At 40.1% G+C, this 23395-nt stretch overlaps 1 protein-coding gene across 1 annotated transcript in view; it reads left to right on the top strand.

Moving 5' to 3' along the window:
• cdk5rap2 (CDK5 regulatory subunit associated protein 2) overlaps positions 1 to 23395 on the top strand; it is a 126165-nt gene that overhangs the window by 9859 nt on the left and 92911 nt on the right. Inside the window, exons 2-5 of the mRNA XM_068012579.1 lie at positions 1994 to 2064; positions 3320 to 3387; positions 19573 to 19683; positions 22607 to 22683. Coding sequence (XP_067868680.1) covers positions 1994 to 2064; positions 3320 to 3387; positions 19573 to 19683; positions 22607 to 22683 — 327 coding nt within the window. The remainder of the gene's footprint in view (positions 1 to 1993; positions 2065 to 3319; positions 3388 to 19572; positions 19684 to 22606; positions 22684 to 23395) is intronic.

Raw genomic sequence — 23395 nt, 5'->3', positions numbered from 1 at the left:
GGATTGGCTTATGAGGAGAGATTGCAGAAACTGGGGCTGTATTCTCTAGAGTTTCGAAGAATGTGAGGTGATCTCATTGAAACTTACAAAATTCTTACAGGGCGAGACAGGGTAGATGTAGATAGGATGTTTCCTCTGGCTGGTGAGTCTAGAACCAGGGGACGCAGTCTCAGAATAAGGCGTAGGCCATTAAAGACTGAGATGAGGCGGAAGTTCTTTACTCGGAGGGTGGTGCATCTATGGAATTCTCTATCTCAGGGGGCTGTGGAAGCTCAATCATTGAGCATGTTCAAGAGAGAAATCGATAAATTTCTGGATACTAATGACAATAAGGGATGTGGGGATAGTGGGGAAAAATGGCGTAGAGGTAGATGATCAGCCATGATCCGTTTGAATGGCAGGCAGGTTCAACAGGCCAAATGGCCTACTCCTGCTGCTATTTCCTATGAACTGAAGTCGAGAGTAGGTGGGGCTTTTGCCATGTGTATTTTGCATTGCTTAGGTATGACGTGTCCTGGTGTAATTGTAGTGTGTTTTAAATGCCGAAGGAGGTCCAAAAGGAACTCCTAAACACTTAAAACTACCTGGAGTTGAGCAAAATATTTTGGGCACCGTCACCTATGCTCTCTCAAAATGTAAATTTTAATCACAGGAAGAGGAGTTCTGCATTTGTGTTCAGTAGTTCAGGGGCTCAAGTATTATCATATTATTGTAATGACTAGATCTCTCATACCAAAAGAGTTGTGCATTTAAAAAAAAAAAGCCAAAGAGCAATGTTGAGATAGGAGATTTGAAAAACCAAAAGAAGGGCAGACTGAGTTGGAGTAGGCAATGGAATAAGAGGGCTAAAAATAGGTGTGTTTTTAACCACCTCCCTTTATTCTCTGCTATATTGTTCTCTCTGTCCACTGCTGCTGTTGGAAAACACTTTGAGATTTTGTTTTATAAATATTACTGTATAAATTTAAGAAGGTTGGAACCACAGGTGTATAGCACGAAAAGTCATTCTTGTTTGTTATTCATCAGAGCAATCCAAAACTAATTCTACTTTGCTGTATTCCTGCAGACCTGTAACTTCCTTTGCTTTAAATATTGATCCAAGTTTGCTTCATAAGATGCAATGGTCTCTGCCTCAACTGCTACCACTTTTCCTGTGATTAAAACATACCATGTTCCCAACAACCCTCTTGAATCAAGAAATTTCTCCCTACCTGCAACTTCACACCCTTGGTGACCCTTTGTCATTGAATTTCAACCAGAGCCTTTCCCTCTTCCTCCTATCCAAGTCCTCAATTGTAAAAGTCTTTACTAAATATGCTCATAGTCCCGGTATTTCAAGTCTTTCCTCATTTAAATATAGCTTATCTTCCTAGGTGAATCTGTGCTGTATGTTTTTACTGCTTTTAATCTCTCTTTTTATAACTGGGTACCCAAAACTGCATTGGTATTCGAACAGCAGCCTGAACATTGCCTTGTGTAACTACTGTTTACTACTGTACTCCTTTTTTACTTTATGTTTATAATTCTAAAACCTGAAAGTAGCCTTTTTATGCTGTTGTCTTGTGCCTTTTGAAACTAAGCTTTGGAATTCAAAAGATGGAAATGTTGAATGTGCTTCAATGTGTTGTTCATACCTATACAATTGAAGAGAGATTCTTGTACATACTTAATGGAAGCACACAGCCAGAGATATTACTGTGGAATGAATTCCCATAAACTAAATCAGCTGGGAATATCTGATCAACTAGGGAAAGTGTGTTCGTGTGTGTTTGTGATTTGTAGTGTGTGACGGTCGTGTACAGGGAAATGGATTGTGGCTCTTCAGGATGCTACATGTCGACCCAGCCTTGTTTCACAGTCACCTATGCAACTTTAATTCTTTTTGGCTGTATGGGTATACTAAATGTAACTGGATTCGGTTTTTGTATTGCTTGTTGTAGTTGTCTTGGGCTATAACTGTTTTTCTCATGAAATATTTGCTTATGCATTCCAGCTCCAATGTCTCCAAACTACCAGATGTTACAGTTGCTGGAGACAGTAGTCCTGTCCGAGAACATGTCCTTGGTAGGTACATTGTTTCAATTTAATTTCACCTTCATAGATGGTTACCTGTAGTGTAGTCTTAAGCATTGCTGGATGTTAAATCTCCTACCTCGGTGTTTCTTAATGTAATCCACAACATTCGGATCTGTAATTGCATGTACCCAGCCTGCCCTAGCAGACTGGCACGATGTTTCCACGATAACACTTTGGTAAACGACTTCAGTGCAGTAGACTTGCCATTGTATTTCTCAGTTTACAGCGATGCACAAGACTTTTTCTTGTCACCTAGCTCTACAACTGCCTGCAGTCCTTGATGCTGCTGTATACAGATGGCAATGGGGATGTCTGTAACTTGTCCTCCATCCAGTTATTCCAGAAAATGTTTTTCACTGGAAAATGAAATCGTTCTGGGAATCTTGAAGCCAAGCTGCTTTTTGAAATAATATTTAACGAAATGTAGATCAATTCCTGTCAATGGTAAATCCAGTTTTGAATCATTTATTCGACTTGAGTTCATACAATTTATGGATTCACTGCCACACTTTTTTTTTTATAAATTAAAAGATTGCTTACCCTGTGTTTAGGGGAATTTTTTTTTATGATTTGTGGATCCATGTATGATGTCACTAAGCTTTTTATAAGCAATTTTATCTCTCTCAATAAAAATTACAGTGACATTGTTTAACTTTAAATGGGGGTAATGATAGGAAACCTCGAGCAGTAATTCTGTAACTTCACTAACAAAATTTTATGTGAGGTACTTGCGTTGTGTAGTTTTGCATTCTACATTGAATTAAATAATTTAATGGTGCTACATACCCTGCAACCATCTGAGTAGCAAGAAAACATCAATTAAAAGATTGAATAGAAAATTTTAATAAACTTCTGCATGTAACACTTGAAAAGCATTGCATTTTTAAAAGTTTATGTTTCTCAGCTCTTTGATTAGGTGTGTGCTTTGAATAAAAATGCAATAATATTCATTAGGGTCACTAACAAATAGACGATCTGGTTGCTAAACATTTTTTGCATAAAGCTGGTCTTGAGCAGTCAGCTTTGGCTAAAATACAAGCAGATCAGCTAAACTGCCTTTTGAATTTTTGCTGAACTTTCCTCCCAAATGGTGGAAGGATGTGACTGACCATATTTGGCTTGTTCCAGTTTCAATACTGAAGGATTGTTGACTCTGGGTTTGGCTCCAATCCTTAGTTTTCCCCTTCACTATGACAACCTTACTTGGACACTTTCACATAACCTCATTTGTCTCCATTTTCAGTGCTCCCAAATATCACCGTTGGGAAATTGTCTCCAATCCGAGCTCGTACTATGAAAGAGTTTGAAATGGTAAGTTAGAAACGTGTGCGTGCGTGTGTTTGTGTACGTAATCAATCTCCCAGAAAGATTAATTCTAATCACCAGTGATCTTTCCCACACTGATTTTATGCTGCATACTTATGCCTGTTCTTTTGCATTGGGCGTTCCATCCTTTTGAATACTGCTACATAATTATAAGGAAAATTTATGTTGCTTTTTTTGCTTTAATAAAATTTGACTAATTGATTACATAAGCATGTCAGAGCAATTGACTATGCTCATCAACTTAATTGAAATTTCCATTAAACAGTGAAAGGTGCAATATTGAGATTAGTTTGTAACACTCATCCTGAAGAGCTCTGTTTTAATTTTAATATTCCTTAGGTATTGCATGAGTTATGTAGAACACAGCAGGTATCGGGGAGGCTAGATGACACATTGAAGCGGTTTACATAATCGCATACAACAAGAGCAACTTTTATTTATAGAGCATCTTTTAATGTAGTGAAATATCCTAAGGTGCTTCATAGAGTTATCAAACAAAGTTTGACACCGACACCAACATTTGGCAAATGACCAAAAGCTTGGGTCAAAAAGAAGTTTTAAGGAGTGTATTAAAGGAGGAGCGATTGTGCGGCAGCCTTTTAAGGAAGGAAGGAATGCTAGACCTTTAGGGCCCAGGTAGCTGAAAGCACAGCTGCCATTGTTGATGGGGGAGGGCAGAGTGTCGTCAGCATATGTGTGGACCCTGATATTGTGTTTTCAGATGATGTAGCCAAGGGGTAGCATGTAAATGGAAATTAGGAGGGTGGCCATGCATGTATCATTGGACTCCAGCAGTTATGGACTGAGAGGAGAAGGCATTGATTATCTGGCTTCGGGTGGATAGATATGAATAGAACCAGGACTGCCCCACCTAGCTAGCTGATGGAGGAAAGGTGTTTGAGGAGGATGATGTGACCAAACCTGTCAAAGGTTGCTCCAGCTTTGTTCTGAACAGATACTGCTATAATGCAACAAGTCTCGGCGTCGTGTTTGTAGAGTCTTCTGCATAGTCAACATATGAGGTATATCACAGACTGCAGGTCACATGTAGGCGCCTTATTTTTCATGAAGTGTGTGGGTGGTAATTTTGGTATTCTCATAACATTGAATAATGTAAAATGCCCAGGAGGTCCAGTGGGTTCCAAGATACTTTTAATACGTAGCTTTTCACAGGAATAGTTACGCTGCACCCAGTATAAGATTGCTAGCATGTTGTATGAAGTGACCTTTACTGAGATCATCTGAGTTTGGTGTTATAGTACTCATCAGATTGGAACCTGTTATATTGCTATTTATATCTTAACACAAACCTAAAACTACATTACATAAATCTATTAGTGGCAGTAGCACTGCACCAATTCGAGAAGTGTTCCTTCCTTGAATAAAACCCCAAGATGCCTATTTTTCTTCCTTCGGTGTGAATGGGTTAGAGGACAGAAGGCCACTGCAGTTCAAATAATACATTTGACTCATGAGATTATTGTTATGCTATTAATTTTTGGATATGTTTTTCTTTATTTCTGTGTCTATGTTCTCATTTTGTATGCACATAATCCTATTTAATTTGAAAATGAGCATAGTTTTTTCAAAAAGGGAACATTTTGTCCATTGATGCTCACTATCTTCCCAGAATTCCTCGGAAAAATATCTGGTGCTCAAATATCTGAATTGCACAGACTGATGGATTATTGCAATTAAAGGGTGCTGCTCTATCCTTAAGGATCTCAAAATCACATTTGCATTCTAAGTTTTTTTTTTTGATCTCTGCATCATTTTCTAGTATAGGGTCTTTTTATCACGCTTATTGGGTTGAATGAATCCCTGCCCCACCCCACGTTGGCAAATGGGAAATAAAAGGACGTCTCGTATAAATTCTGTTTAAAATAGAAAAATTCCCGATGATGCTGTTGTAGCATAATTCTAAATGTTGCTAATAAATTGAGTTTATGGAGTAATTGTGATGCCTTTTTATGGTTACTTAATACATAGAAAATACTGCAATTCTGGGAATGTTGAGAATTACCGGCAACCGAGTGTATGCATATTTAATCGAGTCATAGAGAGATACAGCACTGAAACAGGCCCTTCGGCCCACCGAGTGTGTGCCGACCAACAACCACCCATTTATACTAATCCTACATTAATCCCATATTCCCTACCACATCGCCACCATTCTCCTACCACCTACCTACACTAGGGGCAATTTACAATGGCCAGTTTACCTATCAACCCGCAAGTCTTTGGCTGTGGGAGGAAACCGGAGCACCCGGCGGAAACCCACATGGTCACAGGGAGAACTTGCAAACTCCACACAGGCAGTACCCAGAACTGAACCCAGGTCGCTGGAGCTGTGAGGCTGCGGTGCTAACCACTGCGCCACTGTGCACTAATTTCTTGAAAAATGGAACAAGTAATGCTGCTCGCTGAAGACCAGTGGCGCATAATGTTAACTGCTCAGAACTGCACATTAACCCCGACTTGAAGACCTTTAATTTCTTTTCCTTTCTCAAATTGCACATTTAAAAAAAAAAAAGTTTTAATTTCTGTAGAATTGTAACACTTACTGTTGTGCCACTTCAGCTTCTTATTGTCCAGCTGAAGAGTCCTGGGAAGCAAGCACATTATCTCAGTCAGAAATCTCTTAAATTTAAGGTTTGATTAACTAAGCTTGTTGTTTATGAGCAAGCTCGATTTATGGTATGACTGGGTTAGAAAACGCTGATCAGAAGGTGGACTTTCAAAAAGCTAACTAGATTAAGGACTTCTATGTCTTAAAGGGGAGGAAGTTAGTTATAGCTGAGTAGTTCCATCTGGCCACTTTACTGGGTTATCAAGCAAGATTCTTTTTGTGATTTGCTGAAACAACTTAACCACTACTGAGCTAATCTTGAAAATATGTTTTGAGTTTATGATTCTCTTGCTTCATGTATATGTATTTATCAGTTCTGTACTAGATGGAGCTATGCACCTTACTCTGGGCAGTGAATAGTTGATCTTGCCTGGCTAAATCCACAAAAAGCATCTTCTTGTCAGCACTGACATTCAAGTCTAGAGACTTCTGTTTATTTTGGGCCATGTAGTTAAAGGTAAAAGCACCGAACTGGGAGAACAGCCTGGTTTAGTTTGGTCAACATGATGCTAACGGGTGATAACTTGAGGTAATTCTTTATTGATGTAAAAATTGTTATGACTTTAAATATGTTAAAAGCTGTTTCTTTTTATGTTGTCTTTTTAATGGATGCAGATAACATCATAAGCCTTTGACCTGTAAAAGTTAACCACTGATGATTATGTATGGGGAAAATCTAGATCTTATGCGTAGCATAGATACTGGAATCATGTGTTTACCACACAGAAAGATGCCATTCAGCCCATTGTGCCTGTCAGCTTTTTGCAAGAGCAAGCCAAAACTAATCCCAGTGCCTGCTTTTTTTTCCAATAGCCCTGTATCTTCCTCCACTTCAAATAATGATTCAATTTTCCCTAGAACTCCTAGTGTTGGAATTTTTAACTATTTTTCATCTGAAAATGAATAGTCATGGTGAAGCTTTCCTCTGAAGACTGTCAATTGAGAATTCCTTCCACTTCTGTAGAATAGAATTTGATGGTACCAAAGCTTCAGTGCATTCTAAATTTATTCAATTAATATTAATTTGATGCTTCTAGATCTTCATCAATAGTTCCTTTCTTGCCAGGCCTGAATTCTCTAGGTTCTTTTGGCTTTATTTGTGCAGGCATTCAGAACTTTGGTGTAAGGGATGTACAACCACAGAAGGAAAACCCTTTCCTTGTGCATTGTGATTTACATTTGACTGTTTTCCACCAGCTGCGTATACATTGCAGGGCTTGCTTTGTTGCTGCAATAGTGCCAACTGTCCCTTGTAAAACAGAATCAAACTGAGGTCAGATGGGTGTGGAGCACAATACTGTACTGTCTTTGTGTTTTTTTTTTATCTTGAATGCTGGTTAATTATATTTGTATCTGATTTTCCTTTTTGTTTATATTTGATGAAAATCGGTGCAAGGAATTTTGGGCAGCATTTTTTTTCTGACTTAAACTTGCAGCAGGTTACATGAACTGCAGGTAGGAGAGGAAGAAATTAATTGGCTTTATCCAGTACTCCAGAACTAGCCCGGCCCCTAGCCAAGTTGTTTCAGTGCATCTATCTCTGACAGTGTGAAAAATTGCCCAGTTGTACGTCCTGTCTGCAGAATCCAGGACGAATCTAGGACAAATCCAATCCAGCTAATTATCATCCCATCAGCCTACTCTCCATTATTAGCAAAGTGATGGAAGGTGTTGTTGACCATGTTATCAAATGGCACTAACCCAGCAATAACCTGCTTACCAATGCTCAGTTTGGGTTCTGCAGGGGCACTCGACTCCAGACCTCATTACAGTTATGGTCCTTTTTTTTTCTTTTTTTTTCTGGACAAAAGAGCTGAATTCCAGAGGCGAGGTAAGGGTGACTGCCCTTAGCTTCAAGGCATTATTGACTAAGTGTGGTGTCAAGGAGCCGTAGCAAAATTTGAAGCCAAGCAAATCCCGGGAGAAAACTCTCCACTGGTTGGAGTCATACCTAGTACAAAGGAAGATGGTTGTGGTTGTTGGAGATCAGTCATTTCGCTGCATGTGTTTCTCAGGGCTGTGTCCCATGCCCAACCATCTTCAGCCGCTCCATCAATGACCTTTCCTCCATCAAAAGGTCGGTAGTGGGATGTTTGCTGATGATTGCACTGTGTTCAGTACCATTCGCAACTCCTCCGATACTGAAGCAGACCGTGTCCATATGCAGCAAGACGTGGACAACATTCAGGTTTGAGCTGATGTGTGGCATGAATGTTGTTAGCCACTCAACTGCCAGGCAATGACCATCTCCAGCAAGAAGGAATCTAACCATCAACAGCATAACCATTGCTGAAACCTCCACCATCAACATCCTGGGGGTTACCATTGACCGGAAACTGAACTGGACCAGTCATATAAATACTGTGGCTACAAGAGCAGGTCAGAGGCTGGGAATTCTGCAGCAAGTAACTCCTCTCCTGACTCCCCAAAGTTTGTCCATCACTACAACACCCAAGTCAGGAGTGTCATGGAATACTCTCCACTTGCCTGGATAAGTGCAGCGCCAACAACACTCGAGAACCTCTGCACCATCCAGGACAAAGCAGCCCGCTTAATCGGCATGATATCCATCACCTTGAACATTCACTTCCTCCACCACCCGTGCATGCTGCCAGCAGTTTGTACCATCTAGAAGATGCACTGCAGCAACTTGCCAAGCCTGTCGACAGCACCTTCCAAACCTACGACCCCTACAACCTAGATGGACAAGATCAGCAGATGCATGTGAGCACTACCACCTGTAAGTTCCCTCTCAAGCCACATGCTGTCCTGATTTTGAATCTATATTGCAGTTCCATTATTGTTACTGGTTCAGAATTCTGGAACTCCCTGCCTAGCAGCACTGTGGATGTACCTATACCAGTTGGACTGCAGCGGTTCAAGAAGGTGGCTCACCAAAGGCAATTGGGATGGGCAACAAATGCTGGCCTTACCAGTGACACTCAAAAGTCCCATGAAAGAATTAAAAAAAAAAAAATTCCAGTTAAACATTAGGACAGTCATTGTCTTTGGCCTCCACTGCAAACTCCATACCTTTGCCACTGATCTCATCACTTGCAATTACCTTTGGTTGAATTTTGACTGTTTGTAACCGTGCCGTCCTATTCAACCCTGAGCAGAGCTTCCAGCACCATATCCTCTGCGTCACAAAGGCTGTCAACTTCTACCACCATCTCAACCAACCTGCTGCTGTAACCCTCATCTGTGCCTTTTGTTGTCAGCAGACTCAACTGTTCCAAAGCTCTTCTGTCCAGCTTCCTATCCTCCACTCTGTCCTATCTCACACCAAGTCCTGCCCATTTATTGCCCCCATCCTTGCTGATCTACATTGGCTCCCAGTCCTTAATGCATCACATTTAAAGTTGTACTCTTTTTGAGTTCTTCTAAATCCCATCATGGCCTTGCCCCTCCCCTATCTCTCTAACCACTTATAGCACCCCCCCCCCCACCCCCATAACTCTCCATTCCCGTGACACTAGCTTCATGTACATCTACTCTCCCCTTACCCCCAGCCTTTCCCTGTCCCTTTATCTCCGTTTCCTTTTAAGACCCTTCTTAAAGCCTGAATCTGACCACTCCTGTTACTACCTCCTCCTCCTGGAGGGACAATTTTATAACATTATTTAATCTTAAAAGCTCTATGTAAATGTAAGTTGTTGTTGAACTATAGCATTGGCTAGACTAATATTTTACATTTTATATAACCTCTTTTAACATGGCAAAACCTCCCAAGACATTTTGAGAAGCCTGGATGGTGGCTCCTTTTTAAGTCTCAATTATGGGTGGCTTATTTAAGAAAGGGAATTAGGAAGTCTTTGGAGCGCAGAGGATTTTTTTTTTAGAAATGCATGTCTCAAATGATCCTCGTCTTGCATGGAATAAATTTATTATTTTGTTTGGAGAGATCATCAGTAACAATATGAATTCAGTCTAGTTCTTAATTCAATCTGGCTGATAGACTCACAAAATAGCTAGGGTGGATCAGTTATCATAAACTGAATATCCCAGCTGTATTCGGATACCAGCCAGAATGAATCACTGTAGCAAAAGAATTCCTGAAATCCAGCTGCCCTTATTTTAAGGGTGAAATTGGGCAATATTGCAATTTCCACATACTCCTGGTTTCCCTTTGACATATGGTGAGCTAGAAATTATGTCAAATGCTCAAATGTATTTTAAAAATTGGGTGCTGTCCCCAGCACTTAAATGTCCATATTTAAGCTAGGCAGTCACTTATAGTAGCCAAAAAGTGAAAACTATTAACCATTTGCATTAACACCAACTTCAAAGTTATAGTGTCTTAAGTGCTCCCATTTGTTTTATTCAGAAACAGCTGTGCTTACTCAGGTTGCACCTCAGTTCTTGCTTCCGTGCACTGAAAGGTCATAAATAAATGAATAAAGCTACTGTGGTTGCTCTGAATGCAGTCTTGTTTTGTTTTGAATAGTGCTGTACAATATGTAAAGCAGGACACAAGGATGTGAGAACTTCAATAGACACCTCTGTTAGTTAACAGATTCCTCTAGTGTCTCTTTTCCACCCATTCCCCAACGTGGGGAATAAAAAGCAATGATTGTGTTTCACCTAAGTAAGTAGGCCAAGTAATAAGACTGGGCTTTAGAATTCACAGAAGCACTTTATTTCCAGGTTAAATTGAGATGCTGATTCCAGCTTGCCAAAGGACTGGATGCATATCAGCAGTCTTTTCACAAACAAAAACTGGATATATAGCATTCACAGAGTCTCGAATCAGAATGGCTTTGTCTCGCCCCTCGTGCAATCTGATAGTTAAGACGCCCCTAGGTAGTAGCGATCATATGATTGAATTTTACATTCAATTTGAGGAAGAGAAGAGTGGGTCCAAAACTAGTATTTTAAACTTGAATGAGGGCATGAAAGCAGAGCTAGCTAAAGTGAACCGGCAAATTAGGTTAAGGGATATGTCAATAGAGATGTAGTGGCAGACATTTAAGGGGATACTTCAAAATACACAAAGTAGATACATTTTAGCGAGAAAGAAAAATTCCAAAGGTGGGACCTGCCATCCTTGATTAACTAAAACAGTTAAAGATAGTATCAACCTTAAAGAAAAAGCCTATAATTATAATAAGCCTGTAAAAGATGGGAGGCAGGTAAGAAGATTGGACAGAATTTTTTTAAAAAAGCGAAGAATGGCTAAAAGATTGATAAGGAAGGTAAAATTAGAGTACAAGAGAAAGCTAGCTAGACATATAAAGACAGTAAGAGTTTCTATAGATATTTTAAAAAGAAAAGAGTTAACAAAGTGAGTGGTCCTATAGAAAGTGAGTCTGGGGAATTAATAACGGATAAGGAGATGGCACATGAACTGAACAGATAATTTGCATTGGTCTTCACTATTGAGGATGCAAGTAACATCCCAGTATTAGCTGTAAGTCAGGAAATGGAAAGGAGGGAGGCACTCAAGAAAATTACAATCACCAGGGAAGTGGTACTGAACAAATTGTTGGAGCTGCGGGCTGACAAGTCCCCGGGTCCCGACGGACTTCATCCTAGGATGTTAAAAGAAGTGCCTAGTGAGATAGTTGATGTGTTAGTTTTTAATTTTCCAAAATTCCCTAGATTTGGGGAAGGTTCCGTTCGATTGGAAAATAGTGAATGTAACTCCTTTATTCAAAAAGGGAGGGAGACAGAAAGCAGGAAACTACAGGCCAGTTAGCTTAACATCTGTTTTAGGGAAAATGTTAGAAGCTATTATTAAAGACGTTATAGCAGGGCATATGGAAAAATTCAAGGTAATCAGGCAGAATCAACATGGTTTTGTGAAAGGGAAAGCATGTTTAACCAATTTTTTGCAGTTCTTTGAGGGAGTTACATGTGCTGTGGATAAAGGGGAACCGGTGGATGTATTGTACTTTGATTTCCAGAAGACATTTGATAAGATGTCACATCAAAGGTTATTGCAGAAAATAAAAGCTCCTGGTGTAGGGGGTAACATTGGCATGGATAGAAGATTGGCTAGCTAACAAGAAACAGAGAGTAGGCATAAATGGGTCATTTTCTGGTTGGCAAGATGTAACGAGTGGTGTGCCACAGGGATCAGTGCTAGGGCCTCAACTTTTTACAGTTTATATAAATGACTTGGATGAAGGGACCGAAGCTATGGTTGCTAAATTTGCTGATGACACAAAGATAGGTAGGAAAGTAACTTGTGAAGAGGACATGAGGCTACAAAGGGATGTAGATAGGTTAAGTGAGTGGGCAAAGACCTGGCAAATGGAGTATAATGTGGGAAAGTGTGAAATTATCCACTTTGGCAGAAAGAATAAAAAAGAAGCATATTATCTAAATGGTGAGAGATTGCAGAGCTCTGAGATGCAGAGGGATCTGGGTGTCCTAGTGCTTGAATCGCAAAAGGTTAGTATGTAGGTACAGCACGTAATTAGGAAAGCTAATAGAACGTTATTGTTTATCACGAGGGGGATTGAATATAAAAGTAGGGAGGTTATGCTTCAGCTGTACAGGGCATTGATGAGACCACATATGGAGTACTGTGTATAGTACTGGTCTCCGTTATTTAAAGAAGGATGTAAATGCATTGGAGGCAGTACAGAGAAGGTTTACTAGACTAATACCTGGAATGGGCGGGCTGTCTTGCGAGGAAAGATTGGACAGGTTCGCCTTGCATCCGCTGGAATTTAGAAGAGTAAGAGACGATTTGATTGAAACACATAAGAACCTGAGGGGTCTTGACATGGTGGATATGGAAAGGATGTTTCCACTTGTGGGAGAATCTAGAACTAGGGGTCACTGTTTAAAAGTAAGGGGTTGCCCATTTAAGACAGATAAAGAGAAATTTTTTCTATGAGGGTCGTGAGCCTTTGGAATTCTCTTCCTCAAAAGGCGGTAGAAGCAGAGTCTTTGAATACTTTGAAGGCAGAGGCAGTTAGATTCTTGATGGGCAAGGGGGTGGAAGGTTATCAGGGGTAGGTGGAAATGTGGAGTAATCAGTTCAGCCATGAACTTATTGAATGGCAGAGCAGGCTCGAAGGGCCAAGTGGCCTACTCCTTCTCCTAATTTGTCTGTTCATATCTCTTGTATTATGGACTTTGGGTAATCCCTAAGAAGATATCTTTCCTAACATTCATAGTAATCATGAAACCTCCTATTGAAACCATGAGGTTTTCACCATTATATGGGTTATTGCATATAGTGGCAAATCACATTCACATGAGTGCATCTGCTATAAACAGTTGGGATAGTAGCTGTTCCTGCCTTGTCCTTCTTCCATGGAGTCACCTGACTTCCGATTGCATGGCTATGACTATCATCTTAAGGGGCATTAGTGGTGTAGCCCTACATCCTACAGCTGCTCTGTTGGAGATCTAGTATGCTGTACATATGGGTTGAAGTAGAACCATAGATTGGCAGGTTAGAAGTGGCAGTTGGCATTTTTATGATGGGCTTGGAATTAGAAGTTCTGCTCTGTCAGATAAGATGCCAAGGTTGCAAACGGTCGAATCAACCTGAGCTATTGGCTGGGGAGAGGGAGGGTATGGAATTTGAAGCAGTGACCAAAGATGAAGGTTTTAGATTTCCCAGTGTTTAGCTGGAGGAAGCTGATACCTCCAAGACTGCATCTCAGATACGCAGTCTGAGGAGCAGTGAAAGGGGTGGGAATTGTAGTGATGCCAAGTGTCACCAGCATACATTTGGAAACTTGACACCTAATTTATGGATGATGTTTTGAAGGGGTGGCATGTGCATGGCGAGGCCAAGGATGGTAATCTTGGAGGACTCCAAAGGTAACAGTAAGAATGGGAAGAGAAGCCATTGGTATGGCTGTTCTGGCTATGATTGGGTAGATGAGAGCAGAACCAGGTGAGGGCTTTCCCAGGAAGCTGGATAGTGGAGAGAGGCATTGAAGGAAGGTGGTGAGGTGGACTGGGTGTTTGAGGCTGCAGAGCCTCCCAAATTCATGGGCATCTTTTCAGAACTTCCTGTTTGAATCCTTCCAATCAGGTTTTCACCCCACCTTGGCTATTCCCATCTAGTTGACTGTGACAAAGGTAAACTATTCCTTCTCGACCTGTCTGCAGCCTTTGTCAGGTTGAGCACTAAATTCTGCTCCAGTGTGTCTCCACAGTCATCCAACTGGGTGGGACTGCACTCTCTTGGTTTCATTATTGCCTATTTACTTGTAGCACGAGAATCACCTGCAGTGGCTTCTCCTCTTGCACCATTAGATTTGGTGTCCCTCAAGCATCTATCTATCTATCCTTAGCCCCCTCCTGTTTCTCATCTACACGCTGTCCCTCTGCAACATCATCCGAAAACGCATCATCAGTGTTCACGTGCACCCTGACAATGTCCAGCTCTACCTCATCTCCATTTCTCTTGATCTGTAAACTTCTGACATGCAGTACTGAAGGAGCAGAAATTTCATTCAACTAAATATTGGGAAGACCGGAACCATTGTCTTCAGTCCCCATCACAAACTCTGTTCCCTAGCCACTGACTCCATCCCTTCCCCGGTAATTGTCTTGAGGCTGAACCAGACTGTTCACAGCTTAGCTTTAGTGTTATGTTTGACCCCGAGATGAGTATCCTACCACATATCTGCACCAGAGCTCATCTGCTACTGAAACCCTAGTGCATGCTTTTGTTACCTCTGGACTTTGCCTATTCCAACGCATTCCTAGCTGGCCTCCCTACTTCTACCCTCCACAAACTTGAGGTCATTCAGAACTCTGCCGCTCGTGTCCAAACTTGCGCTCGCTGACCTACATTGGCTCCTAGTTAAGCAGTGCCTCAATTTTAAAATCTTCATCCTCGCCTTCAAATCCTTCCATGGTCTTGCCCCTCCCTATCTCTAATCTCCACCAGCACCATCCTCCCCTCCCACCCCGAGATCTCTGCGCTTGTCTAATTCTAGCCTTTTGAGCATTCCCAGTTTTAACTGTTCCACCATCGACAGTTGTGCCTCTAGCTGCCTGGGCCCTAAGCTCTGTAATTCCCTCCCTAATCTCTCTACCTCTCCTCCTTTAAGAGGCTCCTTTAAAACCTACCTCTGACCAATCTTTTGGTCGTCTGCTCGGATAGTTCCTTTTGTGGTGCTGTGTCAAATTTTATCTGATAACGTTCTTGTAAAGTGCCTTGGGACATTTTATGTTATGTTATATCACTTCTATAATCCTACCCTGCACCTCATTATCTTTCTGCCATACCCCAGCTTGGCATCTGGCCTAGGTATGACAGGTTTGTCTCTCATCTACACAGTGTCCTTTTTCTAATGCTTTGCCCTCCCTACTCCCCTCATCTTACATACAGATGCACAATTTCTTCTGTCTCCATGTGTCTTTAACGCCCCCCTCCCCCGACCTAGTGTAGCTCCCCTGAAGATTTGGAGCCAACATATAAAAATGTTACTCCCACATAAAGTTTATAATGAGTCAGTATGTTCAGGTATTACTCCTGCATAAATATATAAAGACTACCTTGCAGCTTGTATTTCCACTGGTGAGAGTAATTTCTGAGATTTGAACAGATCTGGAATCTGGTGCGAGACTGACTCTCATCCTTAACCTGTGCTACAACCTTACTTGTTTCTCAATGGAGCATTGTCGCCATCCTCTGTCCATGGAACTTGACCGAACTACTTATGATTGGCTGTGATTCTTGGGCTACAAGCACTCATGTCTCGATATCATGTTAAACATAAGATTCAAACCATTAGATGTGCATACCCAACGGTTTTGAATGTCAGTCTTTGCCTCATCAATCTGAATGGCCCACGCATCTCTAACCTTAGCTGATTTTTTTTTTTTGCCACTTTTGATGCAGTCATTTGCTGCAGAACCCAATTTTGCTTTGACCAACTAAAATAGTCTATAAATATTTAATAAGCGTTGCAATCCAACTTTTGCTTTATTTCCTATTGACTTTGTGTGTAGGCGCCTTAAATTTCTTGTAATCGCGTGCTTAATGATTTGGGTTGCTTGAAATGCTAAAACTAGATTAATACTTAGCTTCTCGAAGGTAATTATGAAATGACCGAAGACTGAGAAATAGAGATAATTCACTGAGCACCAATGTGCGGCTTTGAAGTAACCTGAAGGGCGCTGCGCAGGTCTTGTTCTTTGCGGTATAACGTGTATGTGAGGACTACGCAGAAACCGATTTGAAAAGGAACATTGGCCACCCAGCGCTCAGTTATATTGGAAAGTTTGCTATGTATGTTGGCTGAATGCAGAACACTGAATCACGTTGCAAATCCTTATCACAGTGCCACCTGCAGGTATAACTGGTGTTGACTGATGTGTGTGGGTTTTCCCATTGACCAAACCTGATGAGAGGTTGTGACTTGCTCAGCAATTTTAATATAAGATATGCAGATTTAATTATTCAAAATGCATATTTTTAAAGTTGTGCAAGATTTATGTAAGTGGGCAGAATTAACTTGATTGCTAAGGAAATATTTTTGAAATATATTGCTGCAATTAAGTTAAATGCAGCTGCTTCTTAACGACTGTAATTACTCAACCTACATCTTTTACAATGAAAGGGTTCCAGGTATAAATTTTGACTGAAGATTGTTTTCTCAATCTGTTTCTATTTTGTCTGCTTTTTGGTCGCAGCAATGGTATGGTCTTAGCATTGTAATTGTTGAATGTTTGAACAAAGGTTCCAGGAAATTAACTTAATTTAGTTGGCATCCTGGTGAAATGTGATTTATAGATGTAACACTGAACTGTCACCATGACCGTTATTGCACAGAAACTTGTGCTGTTTAATCATTGTGCTAGAGCAATATAGTGTGTATAAGATGTAGTCTCATATTTTCATTACTTGGAATGTAGAATTTTATATTGATTTTATTAATTTTCTTTTGCTCCAATAAAGAGAATTTGTTTGCAAAATTTTAAATGATACCAATATAGGTTAGTAATTATAATTTTAATTGACATTTATTCTTTAAATCTGCTGAATAGAAAAGGAAGGAAGACTTTTTTAGGTTAGATATAAGAGTGGAATTGCACATTCAAACTATGCATTCTACTGATCAGTCATTGTGGTCAGACACCAACTTTTTGTCAATTCTAGAATTTTTATGTACTGACTTTTTGTACTTTTGCCAGGCCTCTAAATGTAATTTGGCTCCCAGAGCACCATTTTCACAAACCTGGAATGTTTAATTTTAAAGTTATGTTATCTGGCAAATTTTTTTTTTAGTAAAGACTTGTTTTGATGATGCACAGGATGTTGGTGACTTTTTTAAAAATATAATTTAACATGACACATGAGGCATTGTGATAATTGAGAATGAGAGGGGAAATAGAGAACTGAAAAGAAGTGTTACATGATATATTGATGTTTCCCATTTATAAACATGAGTTGTTTTTATTGATGAGGGTTTAGTGCTGGCAGGGCTGAGATAAGGATTTGTGATAGGGGAGATAGGCATATGTAAACATTTGATTCTGAACTGAACTTAATCAGAACTCTTGAGGTTGGAACCCATCAAGCTCAGCTTAATCAAACAATTGAAGATGCAGAGATTGGCACCTGAGGCACAATACTTTTGGCAGGAGCTGAACAATACAACCACCACCGTACCAATTTTGAGCTTGGAAAAATTGTAATGGTTGACTTTTAAAAGCTGTGGAAAGGATGGAATACTGTTGTCATGGTCGCAATGATATCGGACATCGTTGATTATTTTGATCAAGAACTTTTTCTTGGTAAGATGATGGGGAAGGTGGAAGGATTCAGAACAAGGAATGGTAAATTTAGGTTTGAATGGTGATGGTGTATAAGACTATTTGAGAGGAATGGAGGGACTAGATACGGCCTGCATAGTGGGAGAGGAAGAAGACGGCTGGGAATTTTGAGGAATGGGTAATGAGAGGTTTGAAGAAGAGTCATACATGAAACTGTGTCAACCAGAATAAAATCTGCTAGGGATACAAGTTAAAGTGAAAGAATAATTGAAGCAAGTAATGGGCTTCTCCAAAGGTCACCTTGATTGTGCCAAACATGAGAGAGCTGGTTCACATATTGTTATATTGCAGGATATTCCACGAGTGGCAAATCTGATCAGAAGAGCTCCTCCTCACCTCCCTTTCCTAGTCATAACTCTTGGAAAAGACCCAGCTGGCAGTGCAATAGTGCTAGGAATTTCTTTTTGTATTGGGGCTTCCCAAAGTGCTGCCAATGGGTTGAGATTCCTGGATGATGAGGAAGAATCCATTAACACAATGTCTACTCCACCAATGCACAAACTTGCATTTATGTATTGCTTTTCACGTGCCTAACTGCTTTGCAGCAATGATTTAGTTTTCAAGTGTTACTGTTATGCAAGCATATGTGGTGGCATATTTGCACACAACGAAGGGCCCACAAATAGAAATTAAATTAATAACCATTGAATCTGGTTTGATGGTGCAGGCTGAGGAATAAATGTTGGCCAGAGCACCAGGAGAACACCCTGCCCCTTTTTCTGTAGTGTCATGGGAGCTTTTTACATCCATTTGAACAGGCAGATAGGACTTTGGTTTAATACAAGACGGCACCTCTGAAAGTACTCCCTCCGTACTGCACTGAACTTTCAGCCTAAACAATGTGCTCAAGTACCAGACTGGAAGTTGACCTGTGACCTTCCAATTTAGAAGTAAAAGTGCTACCTCTAGCCCAAGGTTAATGGTTAATAACACCGTTGGGTTGCTCAAGGTTAAAACTGCTCTTTCTTCCTTGTTAAGAAAAGAGTAATCCTGTGCTGTGCTTGAAAATATGTGGGTATTAATAAAACTATAAAATCTGTTTGATTTTTATTTGACTTCTAATTTACACTGCCGATAGCATACATGCACATTTACTTTTATTGCCTATAACAACTGATAAGGAATTTATTTTTTGTCAAATCATTCCATCAATACATCCTGGAAAAGGGCTAAAGGGAGGGCCAGGGTGGGGGGGGGGGGCTGCGAGTTCTATTTGTGGTGATAGTTCAGATGGCACTTTGTAAATTTAGAAGCCGCCAATACCATTGACATATGCTCCTTAGGTTTGTAAGGATTCCTGTTCAGCTTTGTGGATGAACTTGCATTTTTACTTGCTGTTTCTAGTTATTGCAGGATATTAATCCATGCTTAAGTATTGGCTAATGCAAGGAGATCTGAAAAAGTATCTTTTTAAACAAGTTCAAGTTCTATCCTAAGTAATACAACTTTATCAGCTGAAATTACAGACCCCAACATGACTATTTCTGTACTTGTGATTTTTTAAGTTTCAAAGCTGGTCAGAAGGTGCTTCAGCATATACTCAGTTGTAGTCAGTGGGTTATGTTACATCATGTGTACCCTTGTATTGATGACTCTGTTCCTGTAAGCAACGTCTGAAGGCTTTGGCCATCTAATTGTCCAGCATTTTGTCAGTGGCTGCATTTAGAAAGTGTATGTAAAGTTAAAGCTAGCACTTGAATGTCTCGATAAATTTTAGATGGATTGGAAGATGTACTCTACCTGCTGCCATGTCCCATTGTCGCTTTTTTTTTATCTTGCAGGAAATCACTGAGCTAAAGAAAGAAAACTTCAACCTCAAGCTTCGCATCTACTTCCTGGAGGAGCGAATGCAACAGAAGTTTGATGATGGCAGCGAGGATATCTTTAAGATAGTAAGAGACTAAAATCAAGCTGAAACATTTTAATGCAAATGATATGCACACTTGCCAATACTTGAAGATTTAGTGGCATTTTAGTCAGCTTTCAGCCAACTGATGTCTGTAAAACAGATTTGTATTTTTATTATTCAAAATAATAATGATGCTGGAGGTTGGAAATAAAAACAGAAAATGTTGGAAGCACTCAGGCCAGGCAGCATCTGCAGAGAGAGAAACATTTTGGGTCAGTGACCTTTCATCAGATTCTAGGGGTTGCCATTGACCAACCATAAAAATGCCATGACTGCTAGAGCAGGTCAGAAGCTGGGTATCTTGTGGTGAACGGCTCTCCTGATTCCTCCAAAGTGTCTGCCATTTACAAGGCACAATTTAGGCGTGTAATAGAATCCTCTCCACTTGCTTTGATGGTTGCAGCTGCAAACAACTCTCAAAGTTTGACACCATCAAGGATAAAACTGTCTGTCTGCTTGATCAGTACCCATTCCACTAGTTCAAACATCCACTCCCTCCACAACAAGTGCATCGTACTCATTACAGCCATGATCTACAGGAATAACTGCAGCAAGGCTTATTTGGAAGCACCTTCCAAATTTTGGTGGGGGGGTTGAGGGGAGGACCTCTACCTCTACCACCACCTAGAAAGATAAGAGTAGTAGGTGCATGGGAGCACCATCACCTTCAAGTCGCACAGCATATATCGCAGTTGATTCATTTATTGTTGGGTCAAAATCTTGGAACTCCCTAAGTAACAACATTGTGTAAGTGCCTTCACCACATGGCCTGCAGCAAATCAAGAAGATGACCCACCACCATCTTCTCAATGGCAACTAGGGTTAGGCAATAAATGCTGATCATGCTAGCAATGCCACCTCTCAAAAATAATGAAAGGAAAAAAAAAGTTTTTCAAAAAAAAACTTAACTGATTTCTACAGTCCTGTTCAATTTCGCACCAGTGCAAACTTCCTTTTCTTCTCATCCTGGAATTTGTTCTAATAGTCTAATTTGCTTTTTTTAAAACTTGCTATTCCTTTTTAATCCAGTTTCCATTCACCCTGCTGCAAGTCTGCAGTGAAATTCTTCTCCACTTTGACTTCTCATGGCTTCCAACACCCCATTCTCCACCCCTGCTTCTCCCCAGTGGCCTGCTTCCTTGAACCTGCGCACCTGTTCCAATATAGCCTGTGTAAATATTCTGAAAAGTTTCTCTTCCTATGTCTGCATTCTCATCGGGAGTGACCCAAGGCATCCTCTTTGGCTTGTTAATATTTATCCTCCATGTGTTGTCCTTGGTACAATTATCTGCATGCAAGAATCCGTTCTCATGTATGTCCGTGATGCCCAGCTTTACCTCCTCACAACCATGCTGTCAAATTACCTGTCTGCCATCAAGTTGTGAAAGCAGCTGCATTTCATGTGGCTTCTCACTAGCGAGACCAAAGCTATCCTGTTTGGTGCCTTCCAGAAACTCTATATTCTAACCCCAGATCCTTTTTCCTCTTCAGTGTCCACTTAGTTTGTGCATTGAGGCTCTTTCTGTCCTGCTGAGGTTCAAACTCCACATTTTGTCCATCACCTAAGTGTTGCCTCCCCTGCCTAACTTTCACTGTTCCTTAAACCCTTGACTATGTCTTTGCATTCTAGATCAATGTTCCAAGTGATCGTTGAGCTGGCCTCCATTTTATTAAAATTCCGACTCATCCAGGATGTCTGGTCCTTGTATTATGTGCTACATAATGTCTATTTCCTAATATTCCACAATCCTTTGCAACTACAGTTGACCCCCATCACTTGCTGTATTTAATTTCACCTGCTGCATCTTTTGCCAACTTGAAGATTCTCCTTTTAAAATCTGTTAGATTGAACTTTGTCATTCCCCTATTTCCCCCCCAACCCCCCACTTGCCCATCTATTTAGTCCTCCTCTTGAGTTTGACACCGAACCATGAAGCACATTTGGATATTTTGCTACGTTAAAGATTTTTTTTTTAATAAATGCTAGTTATAAAAGCTTGCAATGTTTTTTCTGTAAAATATGAAATAATATTTGAGGCAAATTTCTGAGGGTGCGTGTTAAATTGTTGACCATAATGATACTATTCAGAAGATTTGTGCATTCTGTTTGAGTTTGACACTTGTAACCGAATCACTAATCCACTTTTATAAATTGTAAATTCTTGACATGTGTACATGGATTAAAACACACATTAATGACATCATCAAAATGCATAACCCTAGCCAAACTAGTACATTGGGTCAGTTTAGGTGAAAAGAGGATCCTGAATAGCTTCTGGTGTGATACCACATGTGTTGCATCTGTTGTTAAATCTGCTATCACACAAAGGCCTGTGATATTCTCTTTATAGCTACCCTTGTATTCATTGTGGAGGAACACAGTTATTGTCTTTGGTCCATTTATTGTCAATTGGGATTGATTTTTGTAATGCATGCATTTCTACGCTCACTTGTCTATATTCCTTCACCCAGGACAGATGTTGCTTAATGTGAAGCAAAATTGGAATAAATCAAATACTTTTAATATTTTGAAATAAGATCTGCTGTTGAAAATTTTTTTCCAGCAAGGGATAACTTTAATTGAAAGCTATTGAATACAGCTTTAAGACTATTGATCCTTTGCATTTGAAGGCTGCAGCATTGAGAGTTGGGACACATTTTTCAACTTGACCCATAGAAGGGGTTTTGCATGGCTTTGCACTTTGTAGAATACTGAAGACTTGTGCTTTTAAATATTCTGATTGGTTAATTGCAGTCAGACTGTTCCATCTTTCGTATTCATCAGCTCGAAGGTTATTTTTGCATTTCTTTTTAATATGAATCCATTTATTTCCACTGTGACTGTTTTCCAGTTTTTGTCTGTGTGACTTTGCTAATTTTTTGGTGGGTTTTTCCTGTTTTTGCAGAATATTGAACTCAAAGTGGAATTGGAGAGTTTGAAGCATGAACTAAAGGAGAAACAGGAACTTCTTGTCAAAGCTTCGTAAGTATTGGGTCAAATATTAAATCACATTTTTAGCAGACATGATGGTAAGTTGGTAATCTAAATCTTCAGTCAATATGTATATTGCAATTATTGTAATTTGCAATACAAAATGCTGATTAAAAGTTACTAATTTCTCCACCCCCCCAACCACCAAGCAACACTTTTTTTTTTAAATGTCTCTCCTTTGCCCTTCTGAAGATGGCGTCTCTTTGCTGAGTACAGTTCCATGACACTGGAGTCTTATCCGAGTGGTCATTCTTGACAAATGAACCTGCACAATAATTTTCAACAGGATATTCAGTTATGCAGGATGTCACAGCAAAGTCTGATTCTGTCCTGATCCAAAGTCCATAAGCAGGATTCACTCCCTAGCTCAGTATTGCTGAGTCCTGTTGTAGTTTCTGAGGTAAGTCAGCACAGACTAGAAATTGAACCTGGGACCTTCTGGTCTGTCTATCTGGTACATTTTTCTTTAAGCTATTTGGGAGCTCAGTAGAGAGGACAGTTTAGTGATTTGAGCAGAGTAGTCAAAAAGTTTTTTAATCAGCGAAAAACCAACCAAGAAAAAATGGTTATTATAATACAGCAAAAAGACATAAATTTAAATGTGCAACAATATATGAACAGGAATACCTTTTTTAAACTTTTAGTTCCTGCTGTTCCTCGGCCACTCTATCTATTTAGGGTATTTGTTGTATTCGCATTGTGG

This window comes from Heterodontus francisci, chromosome 32 (genome assembly GCF_036365525.1).
Source record: "Heterodontus francisci isolate sHetFra1 chromosome 32, sHetFra1.hap1, whole genome shotgun sequence".
Classification (NCBI taxonomy): Eukaryota; Metazoa; Chordata; class Chondrichthyes; order Heterodontiformes; family Heterodontidae; genus Heterodontus; species Heterodontus francisci.
The sequence above is the reverse complement of the archived record's forward strand: the minus strand, read 5'-3'. Positions and strand labels throughout refer to the sequence as shown.